Source organism: Ostrinia furnacalis, unplaced genomic scaffold (genome assembly GCF_004193835.3).
Source record: "Ostrinia furnacalis isolate ACB-3 unplaced genomic scaffold, ASM419383v2 OfSCF2078, whole genome shotgun sequence".
NCBI classification, from domain to species: Eukaryota; Metazoa; Arthropoda; class Insecta; order Lepidoptera; family Crambidae; genus Ostrinia; species Ostrinia furnacalis.
Genome location: NW_021132317.1, coordinates 1 through 14,206, shown reverse-complemented (window position 1 = coordinate 14,206; position 14,206 = coordinate 1). Strand labels below are relative to the sequence as shown.

General features: G+C 36.9%; 1 protein-coding gene across 2 annotated transcripts; it reads left to right on the top strand.

Moving 5' to 3' along the window:
• Positions 1 to 2,567: 2,567 nt before the first annotated feature.
• On the top strand, positions 2,568 to 11,793 carry LOC114354595 (acylphosphatase-2-like). Of its 2 annotated transcripts, none has more exons than XM_028307066.1 (3): positions 2,568 to 2,777; positions 10,601 to 10,727; positions 11,556 to 11,793. In XM_028307066.1, exons 1-3 carry the CDS (start codon positions 2,708 to 2,710, stop codon positions 11,668 to 11,670), a joined length of 312 nt encoding a protein of 103 aa, XP_028162867.1. In that variant the 5' UTR covers positions 2,568 to 2,707; the 3' UTR covers positions 11,671 to 11,793. The 2 variants fall into 2 exon arrangements, with proteins under 2 accessions (XP_028162867.1, XP_028162866.1); XM_028307065.1 differs by lacking the exon at positions 2,568 to 2,777 and adding an exon at positions 7,748 to 7,958 and having other exon boundaries at positions 11,556 to 11,789.
• Positions 11,794 to 14,206: the final 2,413 nt, after the last annotated feature.

Genomic DNA, 14,206 nt, shown 5'->3' with positions numbered 1-14,206 from the left:
ATAATGTAATTTTATAAAGTAGGCATTGTAATCAGCATGCCACCTGAACCAAGCACAGATGAATCAAGTATTTGCCTTCGTCACACCGGGTTCTAAGCCAACCAGCTCCACGTCTGCCTTCTAGCTCATCCGTTGCAAGATGGGCTTGCCTCCACGCCAGAAACCAGACTCTCATGACTAAAACCTGACCAGTTATGGTCAAGAACAGCTCACGCCATATGAATCAGTATTTTATGCCGGACACTGCTTATTTATTTTTTTGCGAACAAACTAACTTAATTAAAATTATGACACATTTTTTTTGTAGAAGGACAACTCATTAGCTTTCGAAATAATTTTAATTTATATTGATATATCAAAAGGAAAATGCTACATCAACCATTTTGTTCCGGAAAATGGCTAACGGACACACCATATGAATCAGAGAATCACACTTCAAATATTTTTATTTTGTATGAAGACAGCAATTATGTCAAAAATGTAATTTGCGCCAGATAGGGCTATAGCTAAGCTATACGAAAAAAAATATTGCATGCCATTTTGTTAGTTGGTTACAGAACTATACCCAAAGACATCGAAAATTTTGCCTCCGAAGAAATACCCATCATCGGTCCACCTAGTAGGAGGCCTGCGTACGCTATGTCTTCCAGCCCGTGGTCGCCACTCTGACTGAACTAAAATTCTATAACTTATAATAAAACTAAGATCCAAGACTCATAATAACTCGATGTCCATGCACTACTTACTACACTACTCTAAAAATCGCAATCTTCAAAAAGTTCCAAGAAAGTTAATGAAAAAAAATTTGATACTCCTACGTTAGTAACATAGCAAAGTTTAAACCAGCCTTTTGCTGCTTAATATTTTACAGGCGCTCTTGGATAAACTTTAGGCCATGATAGTATATTATGGCGTTCAATGAACGCCGTTCATGCTTGTTAAATATTGCAAGGTATGTACATGTATTGTACTTAAGTTTAATAAAACATCAATCGTGTCTTAGCCATCTCTTAGCTATGATTCTACGGACACTTAACTACAAATTAAATCAATGCTTTAGGACTTCAGTAGATGATCATTGTTTATCAAAATCTTTTCATAATTATGCAAGGGACAAAAATTAATGTATGGCATCGGAGGAAGCTATGGGAGGAAGCGATCCCATCCTCGCATTACCAGATATTTATTTACAGACACCAAACATGTAAATGATTGGGGGATTTTTAGCACAATAACAGTTTAGAAAATTGTCCAAATTAATTTAGCTACACATTAGAGTTAAAAGCCAATGACTATTAAAATCTGTTCAACAGCTAATGTAGCTTTCGAAAAATGTCTAATCTAACTTCACCAGAACTACCTACCTTTACCACAAGTATCCAACCTAGCATGATAAAGGCAATAAATTTAAATACACTAAACGCTTTTCAATCTCTACTTTCCCTGAAGTTCATGCACGTATTATAGCTTTTACCTATTCGTAAATCTACACTATCAATCAAGGATTTCCGTTTGACAATACAACTAAAACAACTAAGTAGGTACCAAGTAAGTAAGTAGTAAGTATCACGCCTCTCTTGGAAGTTCAGTATCCTGAGAGACAGTTCTGGATCTGTCAATAGGCCGTATAGGCCGCGGCCTAGGGGCGGCAGATTTCAGATGACGCTTACTCGATTTCAGAAGATAAAAGTTAAATAAAGATCCAATCCCACCTTAGCCTACGGGTGGCAAAACTGTAAATCCACCACTGCTGAGAGAGAATCTCTGACGATATACGAGTACAATAACAGGTATTTTAATTTGTGTAGGTACAGTCAGAACTGTGGATTAGCGATAGCTTTCCAATCCAACATCTTTACTACCCAACAAACAATCATTTACCTAACTGTTTATTATACAAGTACCTTCACCTATATTTCCCTGACGTACGGCCAGTTGATTAGGAAGTAGTTTGTTCAATCAGTGGCCAATCATATAATTGTAATTGTGGACAGCGGAACAGGCCACTCCATGGCGGGGAACTGGCGTGGACATCCGTCAGGTGCCTCCATGAGTTAGTTTAGAATAGCTATTGCAAGGGACATGAAACTGGTACATGTAATGAAAAATTGAATGAAATAGGAAAAAGCAAGTAAAGCTATTTAAAGCTTTGAATCGCAGAATGGAAATTTTAACGATCAGCTTCATAACACGTATCAGCAGAACATAACGCCACCACCGCCACCAAAAAAATCAAACTTGGGTGACCAAAGTAGAGTCATTATTACTGATTTGTGTTATAGTTTTGCGCCACTAAAATACAGTAAAGAGTAATGTAGAGAACAAGGGAAATCCATTATAATCACTTTATTAAATAAGTATGTTACTCTTTAATAAAGACTAGAAACTCAAATAGGAGGAGCTAAGTATTTCTCGTTTAAAATACCTCGCCATATACTCAGACGAGTTACCATCCAAAACAAATCTCATTCGGTCATCAATAAACCGTTTAACTGAAAGGCAATGATCATAAACTCACCCATCCACTATAATGTTTGATTACCGCCCTGCACCGCAACGTAAATAAAAATAAAACTGGGCAGCATACGAAGCGCGTCTAGGCGGGCGGCGAATCCGCCCAAAGACGTTCGTTAGACCGCTTTGCGTGGACAAAAAGAAATTTTAATAATTTTTTTTATCGGTGGTGGTGTTTTTTGTGTTGATCAATATGGATTCGGATAGTATAGATCCTAATGTGCTGGCATCAGTGGAGTTTGAAGTGTATGGGCAGGTTCAAGGTTGGTACTTGGTAGTCTTGATCGATGTCATATTCACTAACTCGGGACGTTTCAAGATTTTTAATTTAATTTAGGGAAATTTTTTGATAATATAAAGAAAATAAAGCTGTGATTTCTACATAATTAGGGCATCAGCGAATATTTCAGTTAGATAAATAGAAAGTTAATAATTCTACACAAAATCAGTAACTTTACAATTTTAATTAGTTACGATTCAATAAATGAGTCTCCTAGTGTTCCCGCCAGACATAGCTCCATCATGACTGTGTGTTTCTTTTTATGCAATTTTATATAAAACTAGCTTTCCGCCCGCGGCTTCGCCCGCGTGGAATTTTGTCTGTCACAGAAAAACTTTATCGCGCGCGTCCCTGTTTCAAAAACCGGGATAAAAACTATCCTATGTTCTTTCCCGGGACTCAAACTATCTCTATGCCAAATTTCATCAAAATCGGTTGCGAGGTTTAAGCGGGAAAGCGTAACAGACAGACAGACAGACAGACAGACAGACAGACAGACAGACAGACAGACAGACAGACAGAGTTACTTTCGCATTTATAATATTAGTTGGGATTGAGTGACTTGCTAGTAACTAAGTACACAAAAGCATTCAGTAAGATTAAAAAATCTTTCGTAAAGATAGCTGGACTAGCTGGTATGAAAAGCAGATTACATAAAAGAAACTCGATGCATGTCAAAAAGTTGCTTACTAACGCCCGTACATAGGTAAATAATGCTTGCTTGCTTGCTCTGTGATTGGTTCGTGTGTCATCCTGTGCGTCCGTGAATACGGTCGTGGTTGCTTTATCATCATCATCATCATCTCAGCCATAGGACGTCCACTGCTAAACATAAGTAGGCCTCCCCCAATGCTTTCCATGTTACCCGGATGGTAGCGGCTTGCTTAGGTAAGTACATTTAAATTACTGTAAAACTTTAGTGCTTCCTTTACACTCACAGATCAATCTTCTGATTTACACGTATTAAGTTATAACTAAATTTTAACTTATTTTATGGGATTAAATTGTATGTAGGTAAACACGTTGCTTACACTTGCTACGTACAACTTGCTACTAAATTCTGGTTTTATATGTATTAATCACTTAAAATTAAGGTAAATTTTAGTTACCTACTTCATACTTGTAGGTAAATCAGCTTTTAGGTAGAGTAATGTAACTGCTAGAACGTACAGCTTTTTGTCGTCTCATTTAGTGTTATACAGATAATAGTATCGGTTAAGTAATTAGCTTATAACTATTTACCTTGTGTTCTTATACTTCCCATGCTGCGTTTGCTAACCTACCTTTCTCCCCCATCGGACGTCAGTTCTACGAGCTTAAGTGCCCTACCTACTGCCATTTCACATTATTGCCTTTTAGAGGTTGCAGGAAGCCGTTGGATTCAGGCATTCCAATCGGCCAAACAGGGAATCGTAGAATGTCGTTCCTAAAACTAGACTTGAAAGAGAGAACTTTTGGTAGCAGGCTTTACAATAATATTATCGTCAACTTCCTTCAGAGATTTGCGAATATTAATCAAGTGAGAGTATTAGATTAGGCAATGTAACGGCAGCTGATCGCTTTATAATTAGATGCGCACACGCATCTGGGTCGATGTCAATGGGCGATTGAGATACGATAACAACAGAGACGTACGTGACGCCAGATTTTTATATAGATGTTGTGCTGATTTCTAGTTTATACTCTAAGAGTCTGGGTCTAAAACTGGATCATACAAGAAACGTTAAAATACTAGACTTAGGTGGACCGACGATCTAGTCATGGGAAGCACCTGGATAGCGCAGGAACGATCGTTTGTCCAGCAGGCTGTCATAAGGCTGAAATGAACGAACCAAACTTGGGTAGGCAGTTACTCGTATATCAAGAAAAGCCCACGACTTACGATAGTGTACATTTTTCCAATCTTCAGACTTTGCACCTAAGATAAGGTGATTTTAATTAAGCTTAACAAAGTCTGTTGCCATAAATATAGTAAACAATCTGTCACTATTTGTATTTACTATTTAATTTGACGATACATTTTGTATGAAGAGCTTATTTTTTAATTATACCACAGATAAAAGTTTTACGTGATGTTTTATTAAAGATTGTGTTCTTGGTATTGTTTAATTAGGTACATTATAAATGTTATAATTAGACTCTCACAGCAACAAATAGCATAAGGATACACCTTGTGCTAAGTAATGAGGTGAAACTAGGCGTTTTTAGATAACAGATTTTTATAGCTAAGATTAGTAATACTGACTCGTAACTACTTAGCACACAAACACTTAGGCATTGACTAAGAGTGGAATTTGACCTGAATATAAATACTTAAGGTTCTAAGTAGGTATGTGAACGCCATGTAGTTCTGGCTTCTGGCTGAGTAAGACCACTCCAATTCTCCCATGGATATCATAAAGGCGACTGAGAAATAAATGCTAACATCTAGCTTTCCGACAGAGTTCAGAGAATTGCTAAAATCAAGCTGCAGTGTGCGGGGCACATAGCTCGTGTAACATANACCCAAAGACATCGAAAATTTTGCCTCCGAAGAAATACCCTAAATAAATACCAGAATGGGTCTGAGAGACCACTGTTAGGAGGTTACGTAATTTTTTGTATGAGTTTTTTTTTTATTATTTTCGATACAATGGCTCTTAGTGAAGCTGAAATTGAACGTTGGTTGAACAAGATCTGCCAGACGATGAAAACATACCAAACGACGAATGCAGCGATGTGGAGCCGGTTGAAATTAATCATGTCCTGGAAGAAAGAAGCGTGTCTGATTCCGAATGCGAAGGCTCAACAGTAATACAAATAAACTCTCCATCACAATGTGATATTCCCTCAGTAAGTGACCAAGAGTTGTCATCTGAGGATGTTGTACCGTTAGCAGAGGTTCGATCGAGACCTAGGAAAAAGAATTATTTTGGAAAGAATCGTTTTAGTTGGTCATCTGCCCCGGCGACTTTACGATCGCGGACTTTACAGGACACACAATTTAAAGCAGGTCCAAGTTTATGAAGAAACTGGCTGAACAACTGACGAGACCGCATATGGCATGTCGTAAAAGCAATGTGAAATTGCAACGTGGTATACGTATCAGTATACAACGCATCCTCCAGGTCAACGTGACCCCTCCAGCAGCTGTCCCATGCAATAGCACAGGTGAAGAGTGATTGGCGGTTCGTAAAAACTCTTCCACTTGCAAATATACAAAAAAAAAAACGCAAAACACAATACATGTCTTTCGAATGAAAAGCGCCAATTTGCCTCGAATGTTCGAAAAATATGAGTCTGGATTGCCGTGAAAAACTAAGTTTAGTGCCTGCAATTTTTATTAATTGATTCTAATAATGAGTTTTATTTTTTTTTATTAAAGTTAATTGTTGATTGAATTATATAAAAAATATAAGAATAAGTTCCTATCACTTTAAATATTTTTTAGGATCTAATTTTTTATAAGTAATAGTAAGTAAGCCAAAAAATAAGAGATTATGCTAATTATTCGGAGTTTTTGTAAAAGTATTGTTGATTTTCGCATTCCTCTTTTTTAAAATAAAGAGTTTAATCATTTTCATAACAGAATTTTAATTAAAATGTGTACCCTCCCTTAATATTTATCGTAATCGTATTATTTTTTATTCTGGGGTCCCACAGACGTATGATAGGCGGTTGTGTGACAATAATATGTGGTAGGTGGTTAAGGGTTGATTATCAAAATCTTTTCATAATTATGCAAGGGACAAAAATTAATTTATGGCATCGGAGGAAACTATGCGAGGAAGAGATCCTTTCCTCGCGTTACGAGATATTTATTTACAGACACCAAACATGTAAATGATTGGGGGATTTTTAGCACACGAAACAGTTTAGAAAATTGTCCAAATTAATTAATAGCTTAATTAATTTACACATTAGAGTTAAAAGCCAATGAATGATAGATGATAAAGGTTTTCAATATCTACTTTCCCTGAAATCATGCACGTTGTAGCTTTTACCTATTCATAAATGTACACTATCAATCGAGGATTTCTGTTCGACTATTATAACTAGGTATCACGTCTCTCTTGAAAGTTCATAATATCCCGAGAGTGTCTGACGGTAATACAATAACAGGTAATTTATTTTTTTACAGTCAGAACTGCGGATTAGCGATAGCCTTCCAACGTCTTTACAACCCAACAAACAATTTAACTGTTTATAATACAAGTACCTTCACCTATATATTTCCCTGACGTACGGCCAGTTGATTAGGAAGTAGTTTGTTCAATCAGTGGCCAATCATATAATTGTAATTGTGGACAGCGGAACAGGCCACTCCATGGCGGGGAACTGGCGTGGACATCCGTCAGGTGCCTCCATGAGTTGGTTTAGAATAGCTATTGCAAGGGACATGAGACTGGTACGTAATGAAAGATTCAATTAAAAAGGAAAAAACAAGGCAACGCTTACGCTTTGAATCGCAGACATTGGATTTTAACAACGATTGGATTCATGACTCACGTATCAGCAGAACATAATGCCACCAAAAGCCACCAAAAAGTCAAACTTTGCTGTAATAATTTAGAATAAATAAAAAGGTCTGAAAAACGCGACCTCCAAAGGTTATTCATTTATTATAGGTAGTTTTGCGGCAATAAGTAAATACTTAGGTACAGTAAAACTTTTTACATCAAGTGAAGTAGAGAACGAATAGACCCATCCCATTCGAATCAGTTTATTAAATAACTTAATTGTGTTATATTTTGATAAGGTTTAGACTAGAAACTTATATAGGAGGAACTGGGAGGAACTAAATATTTCTCATATAAAATACTTCCCCTTAAACTACGATTCAGACGAGTTACTTAGTATCCAAAACAAATCTCATTCGGTCATCAATAAACCGTTTAACTGAAAGGCAATGATCATAAACTCATCCATCCACTATAATGTTTAATTACCGCCCTGCAACCGCAACGTAAATAAAAATAAAACTGGGCAGCATACGAAGCGCGTCTAGGCGGGCGGCGAATCCGCCCAAAGACGTTCGATAGACCGCTTTGTGTGGACAAAAATAAATTTTAATATTTTTTTTAATCGGTGGTGGTGTTTTTTGTGTTGATCAATATGGATTCGGATAGTATAGATCCTAATGTGCTGGCATCAGTGGAGTTTGAAGTGTATGGGCAGGTTCAAGGTTGGTTCTTGATTGTTGTCATATTCGCTAACTCATAAAGATAATTTTATTAGGGAAACATGTACTTAGATAATTAAAAGGTAATAGCTATATTTTATGGTTCCTTCACACTTAATTTGGGCAATAGCGACAATTTTAGTTGGATACTTAGATTCTACAAAAAATTAGTAATTTTACAATTTTATTTAGATACGGTTGTTCAATAAATGAGTGACTTATGCCCGATTTCACCATCAATCCCTAATTTTTAAGTGGCCCCTATGGTAATAAATAACAGAAATTTTGTTTACATAGGGGTCACTTAAAAATTAGGGATTGATGATGAAAACAAGTATTAGTGTTCCCACAAGACAGATAGCTCCTTCCACCATGTTTCCTGCTTGCAATGCCGTGACTAGATGTTCCAATAAATTCCACCATATGTAGAATTTCTTATAAAACGTTCAACTCCGCTCATAATAGACCTACAAGGTATTATCACGCGGTCAAAACTACAAATTCTAATTGAGATGTCAATTTTAACTATGGTTTCTTTGCAAATTGGAATGTAAGTATAATAAATCAATTTGCAACGTAAGCATCCGTTAGGATTAAAGTATCTTTCGAAAAGCTAAAACACAGCTAAAATTTTTAAAACACTCAATGCTGTGTTTTGTTTGCAAAGCTTCAAAAAAATTGTTAGTTCAATGTTATTAATCCAAAAACACTTCCTTAACTCTGATGAGCCCTTAGGTGGAGTAATGTAAGGTCTTTAGACAGATTATAACATTAGTATACAGTAATTTAAAAGCATTTTCCTGTTTTCGTTTATGTAAAGCGTGACATTTTAAAACGTGAATGGACTTCCCAAACTACGTTTGTTGGTACTTAGCCTGCATTCCAGAACCTTTCTGCCCCATCGACCGTCAGTTTTGACGAGCTTTAGCCCTGTCCAATTAAGACTGCCACTTTACTTCCAGAACCTTTCTGCCCAATTGGCCGTCAGTTTTGACGAGCTGTAGCCCTGTCTAAGACTGCCACTTTACAGATGGCCTTTTAGAAGTTGCAAGAAGCCGCTGAATTCACGCAGATTCCAAATGGTCAATTTGGAAATTGTAGATTCAAGCCTTCAATCGAATCACAAGCTTGAATGGTTATTCACAAAGATGACGTTACTGGCCTTAAATATTTTCCTTTTGATAGCCACTGTGTGCTTTACTCTGTTTTCTCAACTTCCTTCAGCGATTTGCGAATATTAATCAAGTGAGAGTATTAGATTAGGCAATGTATCGGCAGCTGATCGCTTTATAATTAGACGCGCACACGCATCTGGGTCGATGTCAATGGGCGATTGAGATACGATAACAACAGACGGACGTATGTGACGCCAGATTTTTATATAGATGTTGTGCTGATTTCTAGTTTATACTCAAGGAGTCTGGATCTAAAACAGGATCATACAAGAAACGATAAAATACTAGACTTAGGTGAACCGACGATCTAGTCATGGGAAGCACCTGGATAGCGCAGGAACGATCGTTTGTCCAGCAGGCTGTCATAAGGCTGAAATGAACGAACCAAACTTGGGTAGGCAGTTATATAGAAAAAAGCCCACGACTTACGATAATGTACATTTTTTTCAATCCCCTATAAATAAGATAAGGTGATTTTAATTAAGCATAACAAAGTCTGTTGCCATAAATATAGTAAACAATCTGTCACTATTTGTATTTACTAGGTATTTAATTTGACGATACATTTTGTATGAAGAGCTTATTTTTTAATTATACCACAGATAAAAGTTTTACGTGATGTTTTAGTAAAGATTGTGTTCTTGGTATTGTTTAATTAGGTACAGACGACGGCACGTTAACGTAGCCACTGTGGGTTCTTGTGCAGTTGTAATTGGGGCGAATTTGCAACAAAAATGGGTAGCCTGATATGCTGTCGTGTGTATATTATAAATGTTATAATTAGACTCTCACAGCAACAAATAGCATAAGGATACACCTTGTGCCAAGTAATGAGGTGAAACTAGGCGTTTTTAGATAACAGATTTTTATAGCTAAGATTAGTAATACTGACTCGTAACTACTTAGCACACAAACACTTAGGCATTGACTAAGAGTGGAATTTGACCTGAATATAAATACTTAAGGTTCTAAGTAGGTATGTGAACGCCATTTAGTTCTGGCTTCTGGCTGAGTAAGACCACTCCAATTCTCCCATGGATATCTCATGGAGAGATAAGTGCTAACATCCAGCTTCCCGACCGACATAGCTCGCAGAATTGCTAAAAACAAGTGGCGGTGGGCGGGGCACATAGTTTTAGGTCGTAGAGTCTATGGCCGTTGGGGCTGAAAAGTTCTCGAGTTGCCACTCACTCGATCCACGGGCCGGAAGACGTAGCGTGGGCAGGCCTCCCACTAGGTGGACTGACGATCTGGTGAAGGTCACGGGAAGAACTTGGATGCGGGCAACGCAGGACCGGTCGTTATAGAAATCCTTGGGGGAGGCCTTTGTCCAGCAGTGAACGTCATTTGACTGAAACGAACGAACGAAATTAGAGAGGGTATCGTGCTCCTGCAGTAGAGACTGAATAACCTGAGGATGATGAAGTATGTGGATTAATTATCTACTTAGTATTTTGATGTATTTTCCAGGTTGTTACTTCACAAAATACTGCAAAGAACTGGCTGAGCAGATCGGCATAACCGGCTGGGTGAAGAACTCCAAGAAAGGCACCATTGTTGGCAAGATACAAGGGAACAAATCTGTTTTGGATCACATGTTAGTATTATTTAAATATAACTTCTTCTGTCGTTGTCAGGAAAAAGGCAAAGTCTTGCTTATCGTCGCCAATTAACAAACAAACTATTGGCATGCACTTGGTTGGAAAACACTTGGCTTGTCTACTTATTTTGTGTCATATGCTAACATTATGAAAATGGTTGGTGGTTTCTTCTTTTCAGCAGCTGAAACTGAAATCCCCGATCCATCTGTTTATTTTACTTAGGTACCACTACGAGTGACCACGATACATTTAGGAAAATACTAGAAATGTTCACTATAACTTTATTTGGCAAGATCGTTATTTCTTCATTAGCAAGAGAAAATGTCTCTAACCAAAATTTGGATCGCTCCCAAGTATTCGATATTCCATGTACCCACTTTTAATTAGCAGCTGATAATAAGCTGCCATGTCTGTCACGAAGTAAATGATGGAGAGACGAGCCAAAAATGTCAACTTCCTATTATAGTTTATTATTCTCCTATTAATCAATGTAGGTAATTCTCTAAATAGTTACATTACAAACACAACAATATTTTAATGTATAAGATGATCGTGAAACCAAACTACATAGCTTTTACAAAGAGCATTGTGTTCCAATGCGCTTCACCTTCACTGAATAATTCAAAACGTATTTTTCTTCTGGATCTGTGGGCTGTAACAACTGATGACTTGGTTATTTCTTTTAAACCATCAGATTGATTCCAGTCTGCAAACTAAGACTTCTTTGGCGATAGAGTCCATTCTCTTGATCACATTTCGTGTACCGTTCAGAGTTGGTGGAGTTGGAGGACCTTGTTCTAAAGAGCCTCATTCTGTTATTCCAGGATCGACTGGCTGAAGACGACCGGCTCTCCTGGCTGCAAGATTGAGAAGTGTGAGCTGACCAACTGGGAGTACCTGGCCCGGTTAGACTACACCGACTTCGGCATACGGTTTTGAGACTACTCAACTTGCTTTTAAGGTCCTTATTGCAAAACAGCGTTCAAAACTCGACACGCCCGTATTCACAAACGATGCTTGCTTAAGTGAAGCAGCAATCGAACGCACAGCTTTTAATAGAGCTCTGTGATTGGTTCGTGTGTCACCCTGTGCGTCCAGACGCACTGTGAGACCTCATGTTTGTGAATACGGGCGTCAATCTTCAGTCATATATTGGTCTTTTAAGTTTTGTTAAACTCAGAAGCCTTAAATTTATAGAGACGAGTTTTGAACGTTCTTAATGAGGATCTAAAACTGCTAATTACTTATTACTTTCATATTTTTATTTTTACTAAAATAACTTATTTATTTTGTAATGCAATAAAGTTAACAGTTCCAAGCATTGTTATGTTATTTCTAACCCAACAATGCCTGTCTACAAGAATCGGTTTTTAGACAAAGATTGTTTAGCCATTAGTAACATGGTGTTAACAATTATTGTAAAGTGATGAATCAGAAAGAAACATATTAGCACGTGCTCATATAGACAAAAATGAAAACAGTTGAAAATTACACATTCTTTTCGGAAAAACCAGAGAAAAAATGTGCAATTTTGAATTCGAATTTTAAAAAAAGTATGTAAACTATAATTTTTTGTAACCATGATTTTATATTTACCTATCTACTACTTCATTTCCTGGATAGTAAATAGGTACCATTATCAAAGTGACCCAAGTGTTTGTCAGTCTTTTAGATAGGTGTAAAGGACATATTATTTATTTCTCACTAGCGGCCGCCCGCGACTTCGTACGCGTGGATCTCGTTTTACCCCCACTTCATCTATCTTACGCGGTTCAGATTTTTTCATACAATTTCTTTTCCCACTAACTCCCGTTCCCGTGGGAATTTTGCAATATCCTGTTGTAACTAAGCTTTAAGTTTACTAAGGTACCTGGATGCCAAATTTCAAGCGTCTATCTTACGCGGTTTAGATTTTTTCATACAAATGTTTTTTCCCAATAACTCCCGTTCCCGTGGGAATTGTGCAATATCCTGTTGTAACTAAGCTTTAAGTTTACTAAGGTACCTGCATGCCAAATTTCAAGCGTCTAACTTAAGCGGTTTAGATTTTTCATACAAAAGGATTTTCCCGCTAATTCCCGTTCCCGTGGGAATTCCTAAGTATCCTATAACCTGCCCAGGAGTATGAAGAATAATTGTGCCAAGTTTCGTTAAAATCCGTCGAGTAGTTTTTGTTTCTATAAGGAACATACAGACAGACAGACAGACAGACAGACAGACAGACAGACAAAAATTTTACTGATTTCATTTTTGGCATCAGTATCGATCACTAATCACCCCCTGATAGTTATTTTGAAAATATATTTCATGTACAGAATTGGCCTCTCTACAGATTTATTATAAGTATAGATTAAAAACCTTACAGTCACTTACATGACAAATTAACAAATTTTATGTAGGTAGGTAATTTACAAGTTGTCCAATAGCCAGAACAAGCAGATGTACTTAGTAAGATACTCTATTTAAATTGCTTTATTGTTTTATTACAACTCTATGTTGTAGGTACTTACTTTATTTTGTAATCTGACCTACTTTTTACATTATTTAATCCAGTTTAAGGATGAATGGTAATCTCCAAGTTTAATGATGATTACTACTAGCGTGACGTAAAAGTTTGTTTTGTTTTCCTTCATCCAGAGACAAAACATTGAAGTAATCAAACCAATATTTACAGTGCAATCTACGCTGTAGGTATGCTATAACAAAACAGTTGTCTTGTATGTCCGTATGCACTTGCGTTTCTCTCAAAAACCGTACTTTCAATGTGGGAGTGTCGTGGTCGTTTCAGCCGAATGACGTCCACTGCTGGACAAAAGCCTCCTCCAAGGATTTCCACAAAGACTGGTCCTGCGCCGCCCGCATCCAGGCACCTCCCGCGACCTACGACGATTGTGGGAGTACCTATATTAAATGCATACTAGGTAACTATGTATATAGGCAAATAGACTGAACATATAATTTGATCTAAATTAAAAATATATTAGAGTTATCATAAAGAGGGAAAGATAATAAACTTTTTGTTTAAGTAACTATCTCGAGCAGAACCGTAGAATAGTTAATTGTATAAAGAAAAACCCAATGTTTATAAAAGCTTAAGATTTTTCCTACCAAGAGTTTACATTTGTATTTACTCTGATTGTAGTGAGAAAGTAATTATGTGATTATGCAGGTATTATTGCAGATTTGGAGATAATTAAGACCAAATATTTGATGAGACAAACAGTTAAAAATTGCTACCTAACTTTAATTTTTATTTTCCAACGTCCAAGTTTAAATACTGAACTGCATCTATACCATGNAAATTAGGATGACTGTCAATTACCGTAGGGGTCATACAAGGTCATGTGTGTATTACGTTTTATGTACGTGGCGAATTTAATTTGTTTTGACGTAGTATTAACCACGCTCACGTACTAATAATTAAAAGATAAACACTTAAGCGCTACACATGCAAGCACTAAATACATTTTTTTTT

Coding starts and splice junctions, on each gene's coding strand:
- LOC114354595 (XM_028307066.1), top strand. CDS start 2,708: ATGGATTCGGATAGTATAGATCCTAATGTGCTGGCATCAGTGGAGTTT. Junction 2,778..10,600: donor AGTGTATGGGCAGGTTCAAG/GTTGGTACTTGG, acceptor TGTATTTTCCAG/GTTGTTACTTCACAAAATAC. Junction 10,728..11,555: donor AAATCTGTTTTGGATCACAT/GTTAGTATTATT, acceptor CTGTTATTCCAG/GATCGACTGGCTGAAGACGA.